Source organism: Podarcis muralis, chromosome 2 (genome assembly GCF_964188315.1).
Source record: "Podarcis muralis chromosome 2, rPodMur119.hap1.1, whole genome shotgun sequence".
Taxonomy (NCBI): Eukaryota; Metazoa; Chordata; class Lepidosauria; order Squamata; family Lacertidae; genus Podarcis; species Podarcis muralis.
Window position 1 is genome coordinate 119,672,845 of NC_135656.1, and position 25,455 is coordinate 119,698,299.

At 46.3% G+C, this 25,455-nt stretch overlaps 1 protein-coding gene across 1 annotated transcript in view; it reads right to left on the reverse strand.

Moving 5' to 3' along the window:
• The window catches only part of LOC114591078 (uncharacterized), a 41,772-nt gene that overhangs the window by 12,977 nt on the left and 3,340 nt on the right, over window positions 1-25,455 (reverse strand). Inside the window, exons 4-12 of the mRNA XM_077923624.1 lie at window positions 24,638-24,761; window positions 21,957-22,551; window positions 16,426-16,479; window positions 14,017-14,132; window positions 10,348-10,835; window positions 8,902-9,028; window positions 7,093-7,163; window positions 5,335-5,461; window positions 2,902-4,261 (exon numbers count right to left, since the gene is read on the reverse strand). Of these exons, the coding sequence (XP_077779750.1) occupies window positions 2,902-4,261; window positions 5,335-5,461; window positions 7,093-7,163; window positions 8,902-9,028; window positions 10,348-10,835; window positions 14,017-14,132; window positions 16,426-16,479; window positions 21,957-22,551; window positions 24,638-24,761 (3,062 nt within the window). The remainder of the gene's footprint in view (window positions 1-2,901; window positions 4,262-5,334; window positions 5,462-7,092; window positions 7,164-8,901; window positions 9,029-10,347; window positions 10,836-14,016; window positions 14,133-16,425; window positions 16,480-21,956; window positions 22,552-24,637; window positions 24,762-25,455) is intronic.

Below are 25,455 nucleotides of genomic sequence, written 5' to 3' on the forward strand. Positions count from 1 at the left end.
TCACTTTATTGGCCAAGGGAGCCAGCGTACAGCTTCAGGGTCATGTGGCCAGCAGGACTAAGCCGCTTCTGGCAAACCAGAGCAGCGCACGGAAACGCCGTTTCCCTTCCCGCCAGAGCGGTACCTATTTATCTACTTGCACTTTGATGTGCTTTCAAACTGCTAGGTTGGCAGGAGCAGGGACCGAGCAACGGGAGCTCACCCCGTCGCGGGGATTTGAACCACCAACCTTCTGATCGGCAAGTCCTAGGCTCTGTGGTTTAACCCACAGCGCTACCCACGTCCCTTGTGTTACTACCAGAAGCTAATTCAATCCCCTCTTTTGGACCCCGTTGAACCATTCTAAAAGACACGTGCTTTTGCTGTTTTATTCCATTTCAATATATTCAGCACCTGGCTTTTTGATAGAAAACGCTCAAAACGTCACTGACAAAACGTCGCCAAACGGAAGCCTAGAACTTAAGTCAAACCATTCAAACAACTGTTACATTAAAACATCGTCCATATTACATCTCCAGTTGTGTCAGCATTGTGATGGTTTTCAGTCGCTCGGGTCCAAGCGCCGAGGATTCCCTGGAGAAGACAGGTCACTAGCAGAATCATACCTTGACTCCCGAATGCATTGGGAGTCAAACGTTACGGCTCCTGAATGACTGAAAACTGGAAGTGATTGTTCCGGTTTTCGAACGATTTTAGGAAGCTGAATGTCCAGCATGGCTTCCGATGGATTGCAGGAAGCTCCTGCAGTCCACCGGAAGCTGTGCCTTGGTTCTCAAACAGTTCCAGGAGTTGAATGGACTCCTGGAACGCATTCTGTTTGAGAACCAAGGTATGACTGTAATACTGGCAGTACATAAGGATGGCCCAGTAAGCCTGTTTCAGGAGTAGGACCTCAGCTTGCGGGAACACAGTAGGTTTAGCAGTTTTTACGGGTGCCATTGAGAATTGACTTTCCAGGATCGCCCAGTTCCCAGAACGGAAAACAACAAAATGCCACTTCTATGCTGCAGTGAAAGCCCCGCAGCCCTCCTCGACCTCAAACCATCCTCACTCCTGCCCCGTTTTGTACTGCCAAGCCCCTCACTATCTAAAAAGCGGCACTTCATCCCAGAACGTGGCTTCAATTGAGAACCGTTCTGAAAAAGATGCTACCAGGTGAACCGTAGCGACTGGTAGGTCAGAAGGCAGGGGAGCCGAACAGCAGGTGGCGCTAGATCCAATTGCCATCAATGGAAGGAGGCTCAGAGCCAGGGGAGTGGTGATAGGATGACAATGAGTGGTCAGAGGGAGAAGAGGAAGAAGACTGGGAAGAGGAGGCGTCGGAGGCAACAGGGCTTAGTGAGCGGGGAGAGCCAGTGACAGAGAGAAGTCCAGCATCAGAGGCGGAAGCTGAAGCAGGAGTTTGGGGGTGAGGAAGGCCAAGAGGCAGAGATGAGAGACTGGTGAAGAGTTATGGGTGTCTCCCCCTCCTGCTGCAACACGCTCCCCTCCCTCCTGGTTTCCCAGTACCAGGAGAGGCATGAAGAGGGTGGAGAAGTGTCACACAGGTGCAGTCTCAGATTGCTTGGGGGGGGGGGAACCCTGGAGAGGGGGGGGGGACTTAGGAAACTGTGGGAAGGCAGGGATATTCAGTCTCAGCAATTTCTTCGTGTGTGGGGGGGGAGAGATCTACCGGAGACAAGTTGCTGTGCTCAGGCCTGACACTCCGGTGCAGATCCTCTTTTTCCTAATAAAGCGTTAACTCCGACTTGCACAGTGTGATTTACTGCTGGGTCACTCATGATAGGCTAGTACAGTGGTACCTCGGGTTACATACGCTTCAGGTTACAGACTCCGCTAACCCAGAATATTTACCTCGGGTTAAGAACTTTGCTTCAGGATGAGAACAGAAATCACATGGCGGCAGCAGCAGGAGGCCCCATTAGCTAAAGTGGTGCTTCAGGTTAAGAACAGTTTCAGGTTAAGAACAGACCTCCAGAACAAATTAAGTACTTAACCTGAGGTACCACTGTAGTCATCCTAACAGGCCAGCCTCCCCTACAAGTAATCCTTCACCGACAGAGCAATATCTTGTCACCAGGGCAATGCTTCTCCCAGTGTCCTTGCGGTTTTTATTTTCTTTTACAAATCAGATTAAAATACATGCTCTAGCTTGAATACAGTAAACTGTTAAAAACACCCATCAACTACACTAAATATTTGTGTTATTAGCGGAGAAAATTGCTACACTTGGGCTGCTATTTTAATACTGAAAGATAAGAGAGTGGGTTTTCTAGAGTTCTAGAATAGGGTGCTCTAGAGTAGCGTGGATCGCTCCCTTTCCCAAACACACATGATTTGAATTACAGTTACAAAAAGAGAAAAAAACACCACGGAAGGTCCGATATCATCACAAACATCGTTATTCCAAAACAGCAAACACCACCGACCATCATGGCACAAAGTTTTTCAGTAGCTGCGGTTGTTGGCATCCGTCTGCCTTGAGGGACAATGGAGTGCGCCTCCGGGGGTGAAGTCAAACCGTTGTGTTAGCAGCATTGAAGTGACCTCCCCAGGGTGCACTAGCCTAAACCCAAGATGGAGAATTTTCGGGTCAGATCAGAACCAGCCAAAAGTTGGCTGTACCAGTTTACCATCAATAGCAGCTGTGCGCTGGCAACTCTGAACAGGCGCAGTCATGTTGATAGAAGTCATAAGCCTCAATGAGAGCTAGAAACCTGATTAGTCATGTTATTGTTAAGTTTATCAATAACCTTTTTGTTTAAAGTAATGCGCTTTTTTTTTAGACCTATTACTTTTTGTTCTATTTGTCATTAAACTTTATTTGTTTTATTTTACCATTTTAACCTATCTGTGCCTTTCATTTGCATCCAATCCAAGACTGGACCAATTGCCATCTACTCATTGAGAAAAAAACTAAAACACTCCAATCTTTCTCCTGGGCTGGAATTATGACTGAGAGGGCTCTGGAAAGTACTGGAATCTTGGGGAAGGGGGACATATCCCGGACCTACAGAGGGAGGAATCCAGTGACTGCTTACAGGATCCTCGTTCCAACACTCAGAGTGGATCCTCTGATGAGAAATGAGATTTCTTTTCTCGCTGAAGCTCTTCCCACACTCTGCACATTTGTACGGCTTCTCCCCCGTGTGTGTCATGTGATGTCTAAGGAGATGCGCTTTCTTGCGAAAGTTTTCCCCGCACTCCGAGCACTTGTACGGCTTCTCCCCCGTGTGGATTCTCTGATGTGTAACAAGGTTTGTGCTCGTACAAAAGCTCTTCCCGCACTCGGAGCAGGTGTAGGGCTTCTCCCCTGTGTGAATGCGCCGGTGCGAGGTGAGACTGGTGCTGGTGCTGAAGCTCTTCCCGCACTCGGGACAGGCGTACGGCTTCTCCCCCGTGTGAGTTCTCTGATGGAAGATAAGGCTTGCGTTCTGAGCAAAGCTCTGACCGCACTCCAGACACGTAAACGGCTTCTCCCCTGTGTGGGTTCTCTGATGCGCCATAAGGGTCGAGCTATGACTGAAGCTCCTTCCGCACTCCAAGCACCGGAACGGCTTCTCCCCCGTGTGAGTTCTCTGATGTAAAGTAAGGTTTGTGTTCTGACTGAAACTCTTCCCGCACTCCAGGCATTTATATGGTTTCTCCCCAGTGTGGACTCTCAGGTGGGAGGTGAGCTGAGACCTGTGACTGAAACTCTTCCCGCACTCCGAGCAGGCGTACGGCTTCTCCCCTGTGTGGATCCGCTGGTGCCTCACCAACGTCGTCTTCTGACAGAAGCTCTTCCCGCACTCCAAGCAGGTGTACGGCTTCTCCCCTGTGTGGATACGCTGGTGAGTGATCAGGGCCGCGCTCTGACGGAAGCTCTTCCCGCACTCCAGACAGGTATAGGGTTTCTCCCCGGTGTGGATTCTCTGATGTCGGATAAGGCCTTTCCTCTGAGAGAAGCTCTTTCCGCAATCCAAGCATTTGTACGGTTTCTCCTCTTTGTGCGTTTTCAAGTGAGCGTTAAAGCTGGATTTGCAGCTGAAACTTTCCCCGCACACCGGGCACTCGCTGCCTTCTTTCCCTTTCTCTCTTTTCTCTAGGACCGGGGCTTCACGGAAAGCTCCCCCCACGGCAGCAGAGGAAATATCCTTCATCTGCTCATCCCTTTCTGTTTCCTTGCTCTGCTCTTCCAGTTCCCGTTCGCAAGCAGCTCTTTCCAGCAATAATCTGGGCGCGTCTCCCTCATTCCGAGCGCCGAACTCCCAGCCATCACCTGCCGGAACAGCGAAAGAAAATCGTTAAGAGCCTGAGAGAGAGAACCAGGACCCCAAACCTAGGGAGCAAAACTGAGTTTAATGCCATTCTGAGCAATAATACAGAACAAGCAGTTCCTTTCAAGTTCTAAAATGGGGACTCCTTCATGGTTAATAAAAAATAGACCACTTTTATTCGACTTGGTGTAAGTTTTTCTCCGGTGTTAACTCATCCACACGGCCCACTAAATCTTAGCAACTCTACTCTGAATTAGATACCATCTGTAAATCGTTTTCAGGCAGTTCTCCTACAAGGAATAACATGCAGTAAACTTCAGATAGCTCTTCCAAAATTTTACCCTAGGATGGAAATCTATATTGTGTCCTAGCTCTATTGCCCAGTGTGTCATAGAAAGCCTCCTCTTTCGTCCACCTCTTGGATTCCCTGATCCTCTGACTTGTCTTTGTGTCCTACCACCTCTCCCCTGGGTCTGAGTCTTCTTCCTCTGTGGGTTCCCTAGGGGGTTCCTCGGCTGGAGCCTCGCACCATTTGTCATCCAGCCAGTCCTTGACACCGCAGGCTTGAGGCTCCATAAAGGTAAAGGATAAAGGGACCCCTGACCATTAGGTCCAGTCGCAGATGACTCTGGGGTTGCGGCACTCATCTTGATTATTGGCTAAGGGAGCCGGCGTACAGATTCTGGGTCATTTGGCCAGCATGACTAAGCCACTTCTGGCAAACCAGAGCAGCACATGGAAATGCCATTTACTTTCCCACTGGAGTGGTACCTATTTATCTACTTGCACTTTGACATGCTTTCAAACTGCTAGGTTGGCAGGAGCAGGGACCGAGCAACGGGAGCTCCGTCGGGGGGATTCGAACCACCGACCTTCTGATCGGCAAGTCCTAGGCTCTGTGGTTTAACCCACAGCGCCACCCGCGTCCATACAGGATGGCAAATCCCTGTCTCCTAAGAGACCCCCACGAGCCTGCCACAAGAACTGGACCCAAGCAAAGGATGCTGGGTTCTGATCCTGGCGGCCGTTTCGACTGTCAGCATCTGCCAAGTCAAAGAAAAAAAGGAGGCCGTACCGAGAGAGGCCAGGTTCCCACAATTCTCCTCCATAACTTCCACATGCAGGGCTCTCTGGGCTGGATCCAGCAACACCCACTCGTCGTCTGTGAAATACACAGCCACATCCTCAAAGGACACCCGTTCCTGGAGAAGGAAGAAAAAAAAACAAATTCTCTTTTTTAAAAAGTGGGGGGCGAGGAACACGATGAAGAGTTGCGCCCTTTTGAATTATGGCGCTGGAGGAGACTCTCGAGAGTCCCATGGACTGCAAGAAGATCAAACCTCTCCATTCTGAAGGAAATCAGCCCTGAGTGCTCACTGGGAGGACAGATCGTGAAGCTGAGGCTCCAATACTTTGGCCACCTCATGAGAAGAGAAGACTCCCTGGGAAAGACCCTGACGTTGGGAAAGATGGAGGGCACAAGGAGAAGGGGACGACAGAGGATGAGATGGTTGGACAGTGTTCTCGAAGCTACAAACATGAGTCTGACCAAACTGCGGGAGGCAGTGGAAGACAGGAGTGCCTGGCGTGCTCTGGTCCAGGGGGTCACGAAGAGTCGGACACGACTAAACAACAAGAAGTTCTATTCAAGTATTCAAGTGTAGGTCCACGGCAATAAATGAACTGGTTAGGCAAGTCCAGTAACTTAGATGGGACTATTCTGCATTGGCTGAAGGTGGCTAATAATTATTATTGTAGTAATAATAATAATAATAATTATAATTATAATTTATAACCCATCCATCTGGCTGGGTTTCCCCAGCCACTCTGGGCGGCTCCCAACAGAATATTAAAAACACGGAAAAACATCAAACATTAAAAACTTCCCTGCGAAGCTGGCCAGACCAAAAAAGAATCTTAGAACCATAGAATTGTTGAGTTGGGAGGGACCTTGAACATCATCTAATCCAACCCCCTGCATGCAGGAATGGGGATCAGGCCTGCAACCTTGGCATCATCAGCACCATGCTCTAACCAACTGAGTTCCTAGGTGTCAGGGGCTGGACTGAGGAGGAGTCATGGGAGCTGCCCTCCCCCTTCTCCTGAACCTGCCAAGGGCAGGAGGACAGTATAGATTTAGAGCAGTGGTTTGCAGAGGGGCACAGTCTAGAGGGGAAAAGCTGGGAAATACTGGAAGAGGAACAACTAGAAGAGGAAACACCAGGAGAGAGACAGTGTCCTTGGAAAGCATTCCTGAGCCTAGGCAGGCTTTGAGAGTGACAGAACAGAGAGCTCAGCGGCAACAAGCTCAGATCACCCAATGTAGAAGTGACGTAGATTAATGGGGACGGAGGGGGTAAACCTTTACTGGGAGCAACGCCATTTCTAGGGAGATATGCACTCCTTTGTCTCTCGCTGTGATTATTAAATAAACTAACTGGGTAAGAACGCTCCTTTCATTTGATCTGCTTATTTACTGCCACCGGGAGAGGGATCAGATTGCCCACAGCCTGACACCAGGTGATATCATCACCCAGAGAGCTTCCCGGTTTCCCAATGGATCTCCTGCTTGGTCACTATGAGAAAGGATGCTGGGACTGGATGGGCCCTTTTTGGCTGCAAGCATCAACAAGGCTCTCTTGAGGTTCTCATGTTCACAACCAGAAAGCCTAGTTATGCTGAGGTTCTTAGGGGCTGGGGCGTGGGTTGCTCTTCATTAACAGACTCCCCTCGTCTTCTAGATGCTTCCTTCGTTGTAGCAAAGGGACAGGAACCTTCCGAGCCCAGGCATGCAAGCTGCCTCCATTGATCCCTCTGGGATTCTTTCCCCTACCTGACCAGGCCCCACGGCCGCCGTTTCCACTCCGCCACAAGGAGTGCGGGTCGCCGGGGTCACTCTGTTGCCTGCGAGGAACACAAAAACAGCGGGTGTTACCTGGACTGAGATTTTAGCCAGAACCAGGGCGCAAGACTGGGCTCTGCAGCTGAACATTTCAATGTAAGAGGCTGGCTGCAATAATATATATTTTTCAACAAAAGAATGAACCCCCAGGTATCTCTCTTATTAAACCCTGCCACATGTCCTGACTTCAGGGTGCCCCCCCCAAGCATTAGCTGCAGAGGATTGAGGGCCGAAAGGCCAGATTGTAAAATAGAATCTTAGAATTACAGGTACACTGGGAGGTCATGTATTCCAACCCCTGCTCAGTGCACGGTGAAGCTACAACATCCCTGACAGGTGGGCCCATTCCGAGGGCACCAGCAAAGGCGGCTCCTCTGCTGCAAAGCTCTTATGCATGGGTAGGCAAGCTAAGGCCCGGGGGCCGAATCCGGCCCAATCGCCTTCTCAATCCAACCTGCGGACGGTCCAGGAATCAGCGTGTTTTTACATGAGTAAAATGCATGCTTTTATTTAAAACGCATCTCTGGGTTATTTGTGGGGCACAGGAATTCGTTCATTCCCCCACCAAATATAGTCCGGCCCCCCACAAGGTCTGAGGGACAGTGGACTGGCCCCCTGCTGAAAAAGTTTGCTGACCCTGCTCTTATGGTTAGAATATTTCTCCTAACTCTGAGCTGTAATCTGTGTCTTGCGTGTTACAGGTATCACGCTGCATACGTTTTCTTGTTTGTTGTGTCAGCTTTACATTCCTTATGGGTATTTTGTTACGCACGCACATTATCTTAAAAATCAACACCAACAATTTGGGACTTTTGAAAAGTTAAAATAACCATAGACTGAAAACAGAGTAAAACTTTAGCCAGAGGTCTTAACATCTAGCCTGGCTTGCCTAAATAAAAATATTTACAGTATGCTGTGGTCTGAGAGAAAATTATATGAAAATGATGTATCGTTGGTATCTAACATCAAATAAATTGGCAAAAATGTATAAATTTAAATCAAACAAATGTTGGAAATGTAAAGAGAAAAAAGTTCTTTTTATCATATGTGGTAGTCTTGTAGTAAGGTTAAAGCTTACTGGGAAATGATATATAATGAATTGAAAAAGATGTTCAAAATAACTTTTATAAAAACCAAACCCAGAAGCTTTTCTCTTGGGAATTATAGGGACAGAACTACCTAAATTGTATAGAAATTTATTTATGTATGCAACTACAGCAGCAAGAATGTTACTTGCCCCAAAATGGAAAGAAGCAAAAGTCCCAGTAAAGGAAGGATGGATACAAAAACTTATGGAATATGTGGGAATGGCGGAACTTACTGGAAAAATAAGAAATCAAGATAGCTCTTTATAAAAGACTGGAAATGGTTTATTGAATATTTACAGATAAATTGCAAACAGATTGGCAAACAGATTGGCAGGATTCTTGTAATAACCTGAGTATATATTTACAGTAGATAATTAAATGAATTTAGATATGCAGAAGATATTAAAAATAAATTTAAGGAACTGCAGAAAGAAGGGGAAGAAAGTCACATTTTGAAATGTTAAAATGGATTGTAAAATAATTAAATGTATAAATTTAAAAAGTATAAATAAAAAAAGGAAAAAGGAAAATATTTTTGGCAGTCGTCAAAAAGAGTACAGTGATATTGATAGCCAGGGACTTTGAGATTGCGGGTGCTGCCACACTAAAAGATAATTTCTTACAAATGGAGACAGGGGGCAGTTTTCCTTACCTAGCGAGTTGGCAGCTTGGTCACACTCTTCCACAATCCACCTGAAGAGCCGTCTCTCGCGGGGAGCTGGGGCTGCCTGCTCTGCCCCACGGAAACCCAGAGACACTTCAGCTAGAGGTCCCTGCCCCTGAAGCAGAAAGGAGGGTTAATATTATTACTGATTTCTTGGACTTTGCCCTAAGCACTCAGGGTGGGTTACACCAGTTAAAGCCCAACCTTAAAACCACTTTACAACTTACAGCCACAGGAGAAAGGTGCTAAAAAATATACACTTCAGGAATCAAAAGCAGTGTTAGAAAATCAGATATACAGTCAAACCTCGGATCCCGAACACCTCCGTTTTGGAACGTTTCAGCTCCCGAATGACAAAAACCCAGAAGTAAATGCTCTGGTTTTCGAACGTTTTTTGGAAGCCGAAGCTCCTGCAACCAGTCGGAAGCCACGCCTTGGTTGTCGAACATTTTGGAAGCCAAACAGGCTTCAGGAACAGATTACATTCAACAACCGAGGTTTGACTGTATAATCTAATCCCCAAACGGCATTTTAAACCTAGGTTACGGTCGCAACAATGGAATGTCCAGGTGCCAAAGTTAGTTTGGTTTGGGGTTTTTTTTTGCAATTGAACATCATCATCATCGTTATTATTATTAATTTCATTTCTGTACTGCTTTATATTTTACAGAACAGATCTTCCAAGTGATTTGCAACATTCAAACATAAAACAGGAATTGGTTCGGAGTATCTTGAACCTGGTGCACCGAGAGACCTTCACACGATCCGTGCCAGCAGGCCCTTCTTACGCTCTCTTGCATTCCTATACTTGACAGAACATTCATAAGCCTGAAACTCTTTTCCTTGCTTATTTTAGAAAAGGAACACAAACATACTAGAAAAGTGACAAATATGTAAGACAAACTGTGCCCTCTGAATTTGCTATTATGCTGAAATATTCATGCCATGTCCAAACATTTAAAAAAGGAAAAGGAAATGGGGAGTGGGAAAAGAAAAGGAGGAAGAAGAAGAAGAAGAAGAAGAAGAAGAAGAAGAAGAAGAAGAGGAGGAGGAGGAGGAGGAGGAGGAGTTTAGATTTCATATCCCGCTTTATCACTCCCCGAAGGAGTTTCAAAGCGGCTAACATTCTCCTTTTCCTTCCTCCCCCACAACAAACACTCTGTGAGGTGAGTGGGGCTGAGAGACTTCAGAGAAATGTGACTGGCCCAAGGTCACCCAGCAGCTGCATGTGGAGGAGCAGAGATGCGAACCCGGTTCACCAGATTACAAGTCTTAACCACTACACCACACTGGCTCTGACCACACTGGAAAGGGGTAGGCAAAGTGTTGGGGGCTTGGATTCCCTCCTCCTTTTGGAAACTAGTGGGGTCTTTTTTACTTTATTCATGCTCACATTTTGTCTTTTGGAACTACCAGAACGAAACCCTCTCTCACCTGCTGCTCTGCCTGCTTCTTCTCCTGTGCCCGACTCAGGAGGAAACCTTCGGCCAGGGCCACCGCCTGGGAACTGGTCTCCGCTCCACATTCCCTGACCCAGTTCTCCATCTCCGGGGGGAGGACAGCCAGGAACTGCTCCAGGATCACCAGGTCCAAGATCTGAGCCTTGGTGTGTGTCTCTGGCTTCAGCCACTCGTGGCAAAGATGGTGGAGTCGGCTGCAAACCTCTCGGGGCCCCTCGGCCTTCTTGTAGCAGAAGCGCCTGAAACGTCGGCGTTGGGCGTCCAGGTCAAGGGCATCCTCCTCGCCCAGGATCTCTGGTGTGGTTCTTTCCCAGAATCCCCCGTTGTTCCCAGCCTGGATAACATTCTGGCGTCTTCCTGCTTTCAGCTTAGCCAAGGCTTGCTCCTCCATTTCCCAGCCGCGCTCCGAGGTCACCCTCTCCTGGGCCCCCAAAACAGCTTCCTCCTCTTTCCACTGCGATCACCCAAATGGATTAGGCTTCTAAACCTGCAGAGAGCCAGGAAATCTTATGTGAAATGTTACACCAGCAGAACATTCAGATGCAATTGCCAATCTCATTCGGGCATCTATATATTCCCCCCCAGCCCATACCAAAGAGTATTACAGTGGTACCTCGGGTTAAGAACTTAATTCGTTCTTAATTCGTTCTGAAGGTCCGTTCTTGACCTGAAACTGTTCTTAACCTGAGGTACCACTTTAGCTAATGGGGCCTCCCGCTGCCGCCACATGATTTCTGTTCTCATCCTGAAGCAAAGTTCTTAACCTGAGGTACTATTTCTGAGTCAGCGGAGTCTGTAACCTGAAGCGTCTGTAAGCTGAAGCATCTGTAACCCGAGGTACCACTGTACTGTATTTCAGGATTCAGATTACGCAGCATATTCCATAAACAGGATGAAGAATCATCTATTTAACACAATATTCAAACTACAATAATAAAGAATACTGTTTTTTTCCTTGTAAGTATTGGACGGGACCACGAGCATCATCTAGTCCAACCCCCTGCAATGCAGGAATCTCAGCTAAAGCATCCGTAACAGATGGCCACCCAACCTCTGCTTAAAAACCTCCAAGGAAGGAGAGTTCACCACCTCCTGAGGGAGAATGCTTCCGAAGGCCAGTTTTGGGTTAACCGCAAGAGGGGAGAATTGCAGGCAGGGCTTCCCACTCTCGAATGTGCAATGTTTAATTGCGTATAATGTTCAATTACATTTTTTTATATATAAAAAAAATGTTGTAAGCTGCCCAGAGTGCCAGCAGCAACCCAGTAAGATGGGTGGTGTGCAAATAAATAATAATAATAATAATAATAATAATAATAATAATAATAATAATAATAATTTTTACTTATACCCTCCCCAGCCAGAGCCGGGCTCTGGGTGGCTAACATCAGTAAAATTACAGTAAAAACATAATAGGGGGGGGGGGAACCAACTTAAAATACAGGTTAAAATGTAATTTAAAATGCAGCCTCATTTTAAAAGCAGCCCATAATATGATGATGATGATGATGAAATCGGACGTCCCTATTTTCAGGGCAGAAATGTGGGCTGCTGTCCTCCCTCCAGGAGGCTGCAAATGCCTCTGAAGGCCAGCTTTGGGGAATTGCAATGGGAGGGAATTGCAAGAGGGGCTTCCCATGGGGGGGGGGGGGAGGTCTTGCCCACTGTGAGGACAGGATCCTGAGTCAGGAGGGCAGAGCTCCTCCTTGCAAGCAAGCAAGCCAGCCAGCAGCCCGCCCACCTGCCTTGCCCCTTCCTCTCCCCTCCGCTCAAAGGTGCTTCCCACTCATAGAATCATGCAATCTGAGAGTTGGGAAGGGAACCCCAGGGGTCATCTAGCCCAACCCCCTGCAATGCAGGAATCTCAGCCGAAGCATCCAAGACAGGTGGCCACGCAACTCACCAGCTCCTTCCAGCAGGCCTGCTGCAAACAAAGACCCCCCCCTCTTTTTGCTCCCAGGGAAGGGGGCGGGACAGGAAAGAAGCTGTCACTCTCCTCTGCCCTTGGCTGGCTTCCTTCCTTTGCGCCCCCTCTAGGAAGCGGAGCGGGACTCTCTTGTTTTAACCCCGAAGTGGCCGGGGATTAGAAACGGCTGCAGCTGCAGAAACAACCAGGATCTCGCTACGGATTCACTAATCGCGACTGCTCCTTAAAAAACAACGATAATTGTTTCATTATTGTTTTAAAAATGCATTTCTTTCTCTTTCCTTCGAGGTGCAGGAATGTATACAACTTTAGGAGCAAAGTGTTTAAATGCGTTGTTGGAATTATCGGTTTGCCCTTGATCTTATTTTTGTTATATATTTTGTGTCTTTTCATCATAGAATAGAAGTGTTGGGACACCAAGGGTCATCTAGCCCAACCCCCTCCAATGCAAGAATCTCAGTGTTGAATTGAATTGAATTTTATTATTACGGTCACAGATCCGTTCCGGCTCACTTACAATATCAGGAAAATCATAAAACACAACAGGAATACATGGAATTGCAATTGGGTATAACAGAGAATCTCAGTGTTTGCTATCTTTGCCGATATCTCTCTCCCTCACAAACACACACAACCCCACTCACAGAAATAAATTATATGGAAGGGTATATTCCCTGAAAATTAAGATTCGTCACCATCATTTGCATAGATGTTTTCTTTGCTTACATCCTTCTGGTTTTGCTGTCCCAGGAGGACAAGATCTGCTGCCAATCGTGGCTCTTCTTAGCCTTCAGAGATCCCACTCTTGTCCAATTTGAAAAGGAAGTGGTGGAGGATGTTATTGGCTCAGAGATGGAAAGAAGAGAAAAGTCCCAAGCAGAGAAAAATGGCAGATTAAATTGATGGATTAGGCTGAAATGGCTAAAATTACCGAAAGAATCAGAAATCAGGAAGACCAAAATTTTAATAAGGAACGGGGGAAATTTATAATTTACCTTAAAAAACCATTGTAAACAGTTAAAATTGTTAGTCGGATTGGAATAACATTTGTAGTTTAATGGTGAATTTTGGACAAAATGGAGATGTGAAAGATCTGGATTATTATAAAAGATGCCGGAAGGAAGGCTTAACAATAGGACCCACAAAGGGGAGGAAGGAAGTCCAAGAGATTCTTTGGAATCCTGTTTCTGTGTTGTTTGTTGGATATGTGATTGTAAAACTGTAATTTGAAAAACCAAGTAAATAATTGTTTTCAAAAAAAGAAAAGGAAGTGGTAGGACCATGTGCAAGGTTAGGGATGCCGTGCGAGTTTGACCAAGCAACATAAAAGCCTTTGCAGAGAGTGGCATTAAGAGGCCTGATCGTGGAGGCACAGCCAGTACGTTTCCGAGCACAATTCAACGTGTTGGTGCTGACCTTCAAAGCCCTAAACAGCCTCGGCCCAGTATACCCGAAGGAGCGTCTCTACCCCCATCGCTCAGTCCAGACGCTGAGGTCCAGCTCCGAGGGCCTTCTGGCGGTTCCCTCCCTGTAAGAAGTGAGATTACAGGGAACCAAGCAGAGGGCCTTCTCGGTGGTGGCACCCGCCCTGTGGAACGCCCTCCCACCAGATGTAAAGGAAATAAACATCTGAAGGCAGCCCTGTTTAGGGAAGAGTGGCTGGGGCATAAATAATAAATTATTATTGTTATTATTATTATAGCCAACAGAACTCACTCGCCAGTTTCTTGAAGCTGACATGCTTTAAGCGTTCCTGGCTGCTTAACTTCGGGGCGTAAGGAGGAGCAGCTCCTGCTCGGTTTTCATCCTTGTGCACCTTTTGCAGAATGGCCCTGGGAGCCAATCCTTGTAAGGTGTTACGGAAAGGGGGGGGGCATGTCTTCTTCACTACAAATATTTGCTCAATTTCTCTAGGACTCCATCACCCCTCCCCTGTCCTCCATAATCTCTCAAGTAAGGTGTCTGCCAAACCTTTCCTCCGGGCAATGCCAGGTGACAGACTACGCATACATGGACCATTGTCTTCTCAGGATGTGCTTATCTGCGCATATCTCCAGCTCTGCATATTCCCCCCTCCCTCCTCCATATCTCCAGCTCTCTGCATATTCCCCCCTCCCTCCTCCATATGTTAATCCAGTGTAACCCAACCTCTCCTTAATGTATTCATGATGTAATCTGTGTAACCCAACCTTTCCTTAATGTATTCATGATGTAACTGGGATGTATTTTGCACTGTATTCTGGGACATGGAGGGAGTTTCAAAAGTTCATGCCACCCCTTTCTCGCTGTTCAATCTCGTCTTGAACCTGTTGCGCAATAAACTTGGATCTTCTGCAGTTTGCTCCTGTCCGGCTGAGCTCATTTTCTTCCGCAGGGATCCGCGGACACTTAGTCCGACGTGCTGGGTGGCAGAATAGCCCTGCACCCAGATTTTAGCCGTATCAAAGGTAAGGACTCATTTCACTGGTGCTTGCAGAAGAGGAACTACATGTCACAGCCGCTTGGGCTTAGCCAGAGACTCTGCTGGCCATCCTCAACTGACAGACTCCCAAAGGGCGTCACGAGAAACAGGGACGAGCCAAACAAGAGACAACACATTCAGAACTGCTAGCAGCATTAAAAGAGAATGCTTCGAGAGGTGGGGAATGGTTTCAGTTTATTTATCCTTCTAAAGTCTACAAGGAAAAGATCTGTTTTCAGATGTGTCATATTCAGGAGATGCAATGCGACTGAGGGTACGTTCTATCATATGTGGTGGACCTGTAAAAGGGTAAAAGAGTATTGAATTGAAAAAAAAATGTTTAGAAGTACTTTCCCAAAAAAATCAGAGTCCTTTTGGTTGGGGATAATTCAGATGGAAATTCCCAGGTGTCAAAAAAGGTTATTTATGTATGCCACTACTGCGGCCCATGCTTGGTTAGCCCCCAAATGGAAAATGAGTGAGGTCCCAACTAAAGAAGAATGGCAACTTAAACTGATGGAATATGTGCAGCTTGCAGACCTAACATATAGAATAAGAGAACAAGAGGAACGTATGTTTGAAGTAGATTGGAAAATGTTTATTGAATATATGGGGGGGGGGGAGAATGTGTATTTTTGAAAACGTGGGCTGCATTAAGATGAATTCAACCGTGTAAATAAGTTTTGATGGATGCAATAAAGGAATACTGAGTGGTTTAGTTAATATAAAATACGCAGGGATTTATGCTATGCAAAATGAACCACGGAAAGAGAAGGGAAGTCATTGATATTTTAAGGTTGTTTAAATGAATATTCTAAAATTTAAACTGAAAAGTTAATAAAAATAATGGAGAAAAATAATAATTCGGAAGCGTCAACTCAGCATTAACAGGGAACCTGTGAGTATCGTAGAACTGGGGTTTTTGTGGTGTGAGCTCAGTTTGGAAGTCTTGCCCTGGAACCAGACTGAAGATATTAAGAAACTGGTGATCGGGGCGGGACAAAAAGACCAGAGCCAGAGCTGTGAATTCAGTCTCCCCACAGCTGCCACACACCTAATGTGTGGAGCATTTTAATAAGGCGGGTATTTTGGTAGAAATGGTCATAGCTCATTTGCAGAGCATATGCTTTGCGTACGCTCAGTCCCTGGCATCTCTGGGTAGGTCTCAGTGAGAACCCTGCCTGGAATCCTGGAGAGCCACGGCCAGTCAGTGTGGCAACTGTATGCCGGATGGACCCAATGGCCTGGTTCGGTAGAAGGGCAACTTCCTCGGTCCCTTCTGCCTCCTCATATGAAGTGAGTGATGACGAATGCTATCCCCAGAGTGAGCGCGTTCCTGCATCAAGGCTTCTGAGAGCCAGTGTGGTGTAGTGGTTAAGAGCGGTAGTCTCGTAATCTGGGGAACCGGGTTCGCGTCTCCGCTCCTCCACATGCAGCTGCTGGGTGACCTTGGGCCAGTCACACTTCTCTGAAGTCTCTCAGCCCCACTCACCTCACATAGTGTTTGTTGTAGGGGAGGAAGGGAAAGGAGAATGTTAGCCGCTTTGAGACTCCTTCAGGTAGTGATAAAGCGGGATATCAAATCCAAACTCTTCTTCTTCTTCTTCTCTTCTCTGTGCATCCACTGGTGGCTCACGAGCCGCGATTTCCAAACGAAACCCCACCAGCAGTTGTCGTACTGGTAAGGTCTCTCCTGCATGTGGGTGTTAGGAGTCATTCTGCAAAGAAACAGAAAAGATGGTTGTAACTTTAAGAACTGTTTCTGTGGGTGGTTTTCTAGGCTGATTAGGTACAGCTGGTGATGAGTACAAAAGGAGGAGTAGTTGCAGTTTGAATTTGCCTGCAGAGAGAGGCAAATTCCCACATGCTTTGTGTTTGTTGTTTTGTGTAGCTGTAATAAAACCTTTGTTTGAGTCTTTTACACCGGTCTCGTGGTTCTGTCGTCCGCCACCAGAAGAAACCCCCCTCTAACAGGTTATGGGCGCCAGTCCTGAGTGGGCAGAGACAGAGCGTGGAAAAGAACCCAGAGATTGGAAGTGATTCAGTGTTTCTCAAGCAGCTGGCTGTGTGAAGGCGTCGGCAGGGAGTGTCTGTGTGAGACCAGGAGCCGAGCAATTCTTCAAGCCACGTGTGAGTAAAGACTGAGTGGAAAGCTGAAAGCTGGGTGGAGCCATGGCTGGACTTGGAGCTGGAGCTCAAGGGGGAGCTTCATGTTTTCCAGTAGAGAAACTGGGAGAATCCAATTATATGTCATGGAGTTTACAGATGCAGGCATTTTGAAAGAAAGAACAATGTTGGACCGTTATTGTTAACCCTCCTGTAAAAGATGAGGATGAAGAAGTAGATGAAGCAGGCCGAAGGCTGGAGGACAAAGCATTTGCCAATCTAATTTTGAGTTTACAGAAGTCTCAGTTATCTCATGTGCAAGACCTTGAAACAGCAAGTGAGATTTGGAAAGCACTGAGAGCAATACACATTAGAGATACTGCTGGCAGCAAAATTACTCTAATGAGAGCTCTGTACCGAGCCAGACTAAGTGAGGGTGAATGTGTTTCAAAACACCTTCAAAGAATGTGTGATTTATTTTCACAGTTAAATGAACTTGGGGAACATTTTTCTGAGCAGAGAAAGGTTTATATTGTGCTGTCTTCACTTCCCAAGTCATGGGATAATTTAGTGATGATGCTGGAGGCAATTCCAGAAAGCCAATTAACGATGCATTTCTTAACAAGGCGTTTGCTTGATGCGGAGGAAAGACGCCATGAGAGGAAGGCGACAACACCTCACTGTAACTCTGGAAAATGTTCAGTTTTTCTGGACTGCAATACCTGCAAAGAGTCTAAAAGTAAGTGGAGATCTTATCCTGAAAGTAATAGAATTAGCAAGATGTCATTTGCTTTAGTACACTCAGACCTTTGTGGGCCATTTGCAGAATCTGAAGGAGGAGCAAAGTTTTTTTCTGGTTCTTGTGGATGATTGTAGCCAGTATACTTGGGTATACTGGTTAAAACACAAAAGTGAAACTGGTCAACTGATTAAAAAATGGGTCAACTATATAGAAAGGAAGTTTCCCTACAAAGTTACCCAATTGCAGAGTGACCATGGAGGCGAGTTCATGTCTGAAGCCCCCCAGATACGGTTGAAAAAACGTGGTATTAGCCACTGTAAATCGTGTCCCTTTTCACCCGAAGAAAATTCCATTGCAGAACGCAATATAAGGTCTTTACAAACAATGCTAGATTCTATGTTATGTGAGTCTGGCTTATCCAGGAAGTTTTGTGGGGAAGCAATTCTCTGTGCTAATTACATACAGAACAGATTGTTTCATTCTACCATAAACAATACCCCTCATTTTTTTGCTTTATGGAAAAAAGCCTTTTTTGGACCAACTTTTGGTTGTTGGGCTTGGGTTCACATCCCAAAAGGACAGAGAAGGAAAGGAGATCCCAAGGCAAAGAGACGTAGATTTGTTGGCTATCAAAGTTGGTCAAAGGGGTATCGTTTTGCACTAGGGTGTGGCAGAGTTGTGATATCAAGACATGCAAAGTTTTGTGAGCAAGATGGTTGGGCTCATTTACATGGAAATTCAGAAGTTTTATCTTCAGATGATACAGATAAATTTGTGAAATCTGAGGAAGAAAAGCCACAAATTCAAGAAAGTTCTGAAAGTGATAGTGATGAGGAATCAGGGGATGAGAGTCCCAGTACACAATCTCCTAAAGCTGAACCAATTTCTCCTGAGCAAGATGAATTAGAAGGGGAAGATAGTTCAGAGGGGGAAAGTGTACAAGTTAGAAGATCACAAAGAAGCAATAAGGGGGTACCTCCAGAAAGGTTTACTATACAAGAAGTTAAAACTGTTGACATGAAGAAAGAACCTTGTGTTTATGAGGAGGTTTTAAAGTTACCACACCAGGAAATAGTAATGTGGGAAAATGCAATGAGAGCAGAAATGAAATCTTTGGCAGAACATAATGTGTTTACTATTGAGCCATTGTCAGAAGGAAAAAAGGCAGTGGACTGTAGATGGGTGTATAAAATAAAACACTTGGCAGATGGCAGCGTTAAGTACAAAGCTAGGCAGGAAGCACGAGGCTTTACACAAAGAAAAGGTGAAAGTTTTGATGAAACCTTTTCTCCTACTGCAAGGAGCAAACATGTACGTTTATTGCTAGCTATTGCAGCACGTGGGTTTAAAGTAAATCATTTTGATATTGAAACAGCTTATCTTAACACAAAACTGCACGAAGAATTTTTTTATGAATCAAGCACCAGGATTTGAGGCAGGCGAACAAAATTCTGTATATAGGTTACACAAAGCAATCTATGGGCTCAAACAATCAGCTAGAAATTGGAACAAGTGTCTCAATAATGCTTTAAAAAATCTTGGCTTTAAAAGTAGCTTAGCTGATAATTGCTTGTACACTAAAGGAAAGGGTGATAAACAAGAATTATGTTTGTCTTATGTTGATGATTTGCTTTATTCTACAAAAAATGACAAGCAAATGGACAAATTTGCAGAACAACTAAGAAAGGAATTTAAAGTAAGAGATTTGGGACCAGTGAAAAATCATCTCGGTCTAGAAATTCAAAGGACAAACGATGGAAGTTTTTTGTTGAGTCAAAAAGATAAAATAATGGAATTTCTAGAAAGAACAATATGCAAAATAGCAAGGGAGCAAAAACCCCAATGGAAATAGTTTTTTTCAATAATGGAGAATGCACAGAACCAGTAAATCCTGAAATGTACCATTCAATAGTTGGAATTTTATTATACATTTCATTGTGGAACAGACCAGATTTGAGTTATGCAGTTGGAATACTGAGCAGACTAGTAAGCTACCCCACAGAAAATGCCTGGAAGGGTTTAAAACGTATTTTCTGGTATCTAAAACTTACACTTGATTATTGTTTAAGATTACCATCTTCAGGGTCTACAAAATTGCAGTGTTACATTGACAGCGATTGGGCCAACCTGCCTGATAGAAAATCCATTTCCGGCATGGTGTTTCAATTTGGGGATTCCTTGATAGGTTGGAAGTCCAAAGAGCAAGGAATCGAGACCACATCTTCAACAGAGGCTGAATACTGTGCTTTATCGGAGTTGTGTAATGAAATAAAATATTACGTTCAAATCCTCAATGATTTAGATATACAATGTGATTATCCAGTTCAAATATGGGAAGAAAATCAAGCTGTAATAACTTTGTCTGGGTCTGAGCAGTTCAACAAAACAAATCAAAACATTTGGAGATTAAAGATCAGAATGTAAGTGAAAATGTTAAACAAAACCTGATAATGCTGAAATACTGTGAGAGCATGTAAAACGTGGCTGATATATTTACGAAAGCACGAACTTTTGAGAAACATGCACAGCTAGTGACAAAATTAGGGATTGTTGTGCATGATGTATAAATATGTTTTGTATATAACTCGGAAGCCATTCTGGAATTTTGAGGGCCACTCTATTGAATATTGTTCAGCATTCAAGTATTTGGGTATCACTTTTCAGCATGGGCTTAGCTGGTCAGCTCACCTAAATATGACCATCCTGGCTGCCCGCAGAACCATCAAAGCCCTGGAGAAATTCTTCTATGCAAAAGGCGGCCAGTTGGTTCCACCAATCAGAAAAGTATTTATCAGCAAAGTCCTCCCGATGTTACTGTATGGGGTTGAAATCTGGGGGTGGAATTTAAAAACACTACAACGGCTCGAGATTCTACAAAACTCTTTTGCACGAAAGTTACTGGGTCTCCCCAAGGGCTCGGTTGCTGCACAGTTAAGAACAGAACTGGGCCTCCCCTCCATTGTTGCGAGAGCCCACATTAGAATTATTAGTTTTTATTGTAAATTAATCAAAGCCCCAGGTTCCCTACTAGCCAGGCAAGCCTTTTTAACTTGTTCTCAAAGCAACAAATGGTCCAAGGCTATGGAGACTATTACTGCACGCTACTCCCTCCCAGATCTTGACACGCTGTCATCTTGGGACCAACATAAAATCCGGGCCTGGATTCTTACAAGAGACGAGGCCATGGACTGGGCACAGTCCACCACAGCTCGCCTCTCCATGTGGCTCTCTAAAGTGAAAGTGGTAAGATCACTTGCCAACTACTTGATAGACCTGACGGAGCCCAATTTGAGAAGAGCGTTTACCATGGCCCGCTTCCATTCTATACCCACGGCCTTCCTGCAGGGGATTTACTCTAAGACCCCTATTACTCAGCGTCTATGTCCATGCACAATGAATGAAGTAGAGGACTTCATACATTTCTTTTTCTTCTGCCCTATTTATGAGCTAATAAGAACTAAGCTCCTCCTCTTGATCCCGTCCACCATCACATCTAAGGAAGACTGTTTGAAATCGCTTCTTGTGGACGCAAATCCCCAAATTTCACGTGGGGTGGCAATCTTTATAGTGCAGGCTTTGAAACTCAGGGCTACTCTGACTGGGTAGTGTGTCCTAGACCTGGACCTGTTTTAATTCTTTTTATTACCTTTTAACCTAATGTGCCGAGCCTATTTTGGGGCCATTATATGCTTTATATACATCCGCATTTTAGATTCCCGGCGCTGGCAACTAAACCTTTACATTATTGTCCTAGGGTAATTTAAATGTCATAACGCCAGTAATATCGCTTTGAATTTTGTTTGGTTGCTTGTCTCTAGCATTTTGGTCCTATCCTGCTATGGCTGTATGCTAATGCAATAAAGGTTTGATTGATTGATGTTTTGTATATGTTTAAAGTACTGTTTTGTTTCTGTATCTGTTTGAATGAGAGGGGGGTGTTAGGAGTCATACAGAAAAAATGATTGTAACTTTAAGAACTGTTTCTGTGAGTGGTTTTCCAGGCTGATTAGGTAGAGCTGGTGACGAGTATAAAAAGAGGAGAAATTGCAGTTTGAATTTGCCTGCAGAGAGATAACCCCAACATGCTTTGTGTTTGTTGTTTTGTATAGCTGTAATAAAACCTTTGTTTGAGTGTTTTACACCGGTCTCATGGTTCTGTCGTCCGCCACCAGAAGAAAACCCCCCTCTAACGGTGGGTTCTCTTATGTCAGAGAAGGTCTGACTTGTAGCTGGAGCTCTTCCCGCAGACAAGAGCGCTTCTACAGCTTCCCCTCCGTGTGGACCCCCTGGTGCTGGACGAGCTGGGAGTTGCAGCGGAAGCTCTTCCCGTACGAGGGACACTGTTAGGGCTTCTCCTTGGAGTGCTTCTTGCCGTGCGCGACGAGGCGCGAGTTGCACATGTAGCTTTTCCCGCAGGCTGAGCACTTGTAGGGCTTCTCCCCCGTGTGGGTTCTCTGGTGGATGGTGAGGGCGGACTTCTGCCGGAAGCCTTTCCCGCAGGCTGAGCACTTGTAGGGCTTCTCGCCTGTGTGGGTCATCACGTGCATGACCAGGCTCCAATTGCGGCTGAAGCTCTTCCCGCATGTGGCACAGCTATAGGGCTTCTCCCCAGTGTGCTTCCTCTCGTGGATGATCAGGTGCGACGGGCCGTCAAAGTTCTTCCCGCAGTAAGAGCACCGGTGCAGTTTCGTGGCCTCTTGGGTCCACGGGTGCTGCAGAAGGTGGACGGTGCAAGCGATGGACTTGGTCAGCCTGTTCTTGGGGCGGTTCCTCTGCTGCTTTCTTGGTCTCGGCTGATGCTCAGAAGTCTCTTCCCGCTCCTCACCCCAGGAAGGTGTCTTCTCCGCTGTTCTCCTCTGGAAGCAGCTCTGCAAAGTCGCCACTTCCATGGCTCTCTCGAGTGGGGGGTTTCCCTCTTGGCGTTCATCTACCTGCCAGCAATCTGTTAAGAAGTGGGGGGGGGGGGAGGAACCGTAGAATGAGCAAGTTACCGAAACCGCAAAATTATGATGGATGTCAAAATAGGCTTAATGCTTAATGGCTCCGTAATGTCAAACCAAGCTTCGAACGAGTGAAAAATCCAGTAGTACAGATGTTAAAAATATAAACATCTATAATCAAAATACGTAATAGAACAAATTAAAGCAGAAGTAATCCTTACCGACCTCTGCCCAAAATTTGTTCAAGATTCCCTCCCTTTCTCATACTGCCCTGTGCCATTTCCCACTTTGTTCCATAGGTCCCCTAACCTTCTATGACATTTGGGGGTCCATGGAAGGGGGGTGCTGGGCTGAAAAGGGAACTCAGAAGTAGCAAAAATCGCCTGGCAGTGGACCCCTGATGCTGTCTGTGAACTCTCCAGCCAGCACCTTTGGTGATCTGTACCGTTGCAAGCTTCGAAGAAAGCTCCTTTTTTGCTTTCACCTAAGAGCCTCTAGGGACGCGGGTGGCGCTGTGGGTTAAAGCCTCAGCGCCTAGGGCTTGCCGATCGAAAGGTCGGTGGTTCGAATCCCTGCGGCGGGGTGCGCTCCCGTTGCTCGGTCCCAGCGCCTGCCAACCTAGCAGTTCGAAAGCACCCCCGAGTGCAAGTAGATAAATAGGGACCGCTTACTGGCAGGAAGATAAACGGCGTTTCCGTGTGCTGCGCTGGCTCGCCAGATGCAGCTTTGTCATGCTGGCCACGTGACCCGGAAGTGTCTGCGGACAGCGCTGGCCCCCGGCCTCTTGAGTGAGATGGGCGCACAACCCTAGAGTCTGTCAAGACTGGCCCGTACGGGCAGGGGTACCTTTACCTTTACCTTTAAGAGCCTCTATTGTAGCGTTTAAATTTGAGTTGGGACACTCACTGAGCTATGACCCACTTCCCGCAGGCACTCTCCCTGCTCCCCAAAATTGTGGCCACCATTGCATATTCCTTTCCATAGTGTCTGGGTTAGCTTTGCTTTTGTCTTTACAGTGGTACCTCGGGTTACAGACGCTTCAGGTTACAGACTCCGCTAACCCACAAATAGTACCTCAGGTTAAGAACTTTGCTTCAGGATGAGAACAGAAATCGTGCTCCGGCGGCGCGGCAGCAGCGGGAGGCCCTATTAGCTAAAGTGGTGCTTCAGGTTAAGAACAGTTTCAGGTTAAGAACAGACCTCCGGAATGAATTAAGTACTTAACCTGAGGTACCACTGTATTGTGTATTTTGTGTTTTGATCTTCAGAGGAAGGGGGCTAAACAAGTTTTATAAAATAAATATTGCATGTGAAAATGCCAGAGTTTTAGCTATGCATATCCAAAAGCCGGTTTACTTGCGTCTAACTGATGCGCGACTACGCATGCGTACATGGTGGTGACCTAGAAATGGTCGGGAAAAGAGGCGTGGCAGGGGCATAAGGGGGAAGAGTGAGCTTATGCACACTCCGCCATCGCAGGTAAAGGTAAAGGTACCTCTGCCCGTATGGGCCAGTCTTGACAGACTCTAGTGTTGTGCGCTCATCTCACTCTAGAGGCCGGGAGCCGGCGCCATCCGAAGACACTTCCGGGTCACGTGGCCAGCGTGATGAAGCTGCTCTGGCGAGCCAGCACCAGCGCAGCACACGGAAACGCCGTTTACCTTCCCGCTATAAAGCGGTACCTATTTATCTACTTGCACTTTTTTTTAAGAGTGCTTTCAAACTGCTAGGTGGGCAGGAGCTGGGACCGAACGACGGGAGCTCACCCCGCCGCGGGGATTCGAACCGCCGACCATGCGATCGGCAAGTCCTAGGCGCTGAGGTTTTACCCACAGCGCCACCCGCGTCCCCCCGCCATCGCAGACAGTGACCCAGAATGCCAGCCCCATGCAAATCGGGAATGGCCTGCCTTGTATGGGCTGGGGGGGGGGGGGAAGCATTTTCTTGTGTCCAATCTGAATCACTTTGGAGCACAACAGATCAATCCGACAGATGCACAGAGAGCAGAGCTAAAGAGCCAAATCTAGAATACAATTTCATGGAAAAACTCACAACAGATTGGGATAGGGAGAATGAGTGTCTTTTTACCCAAAGGGGCCTTGTTTTCATAATTCTGCAGGACTTCCCTGGGCTCAAGTCTTCGGCCTGAATCCAGCAAGGAACGTTCTCCTTTGGAAGTGCACACTGCCCCTTCTTCAATGGCCCCCAGTCCCTGAAAGAGAGTAACACTTTCCATTCAACCTCGTCAGGACACCTGCATTCTGCACCAAGTCCCAAGGGCAGCCCCACACAGAAAGCATCCTCCGGAAAAATAATCTCTCAAAGGACCTGTTGATGGCATTTTACCATTGTACTGTTGAGTGTATTAACTTATGGTCTCTGTGTGTGGTTTGGGAGCTGCACGGTCAGGGAAAAACCAATGCTGTCCAGGGTTGTAAAGACTGCGGAGAGAATAACTGGGTGCACTCTTCCCACCTTGGATCAAATCTACACTTCCAGGTGCCATAAGAAAGCTGCAGAGATAGCGCAGGACAGTGCGCACCCCGGAAATGATCTCTTTCAGCTTCTGCCTTCTGGAAGAAGGTACAGGGTTATATAGACTAGGACTAGCTGCCTGAGAAACAGTTTTTATCCAAATGCAATTTTGGTTTTAAATGCAGTGTGAGGTAGTCTCTGTGGGAGTATATTGTATTTAATTATGGGGTATCAGAGTTTTTAGGGGGTTAACCAGGCTGGGATAGCAGGCTTGTTGGTTTTTGAATGTCTGATGTAGATTTTTTCAATTTCGTTGTTCTGTATGGGACAATGACAATAAAGATTATCGTATAGTAATCAAGCCTCAAGGATACCAATGCATGAACAAATGCGACCAGGCTTGTGAAATGCGGCCCAGTGTTTTTATGGAT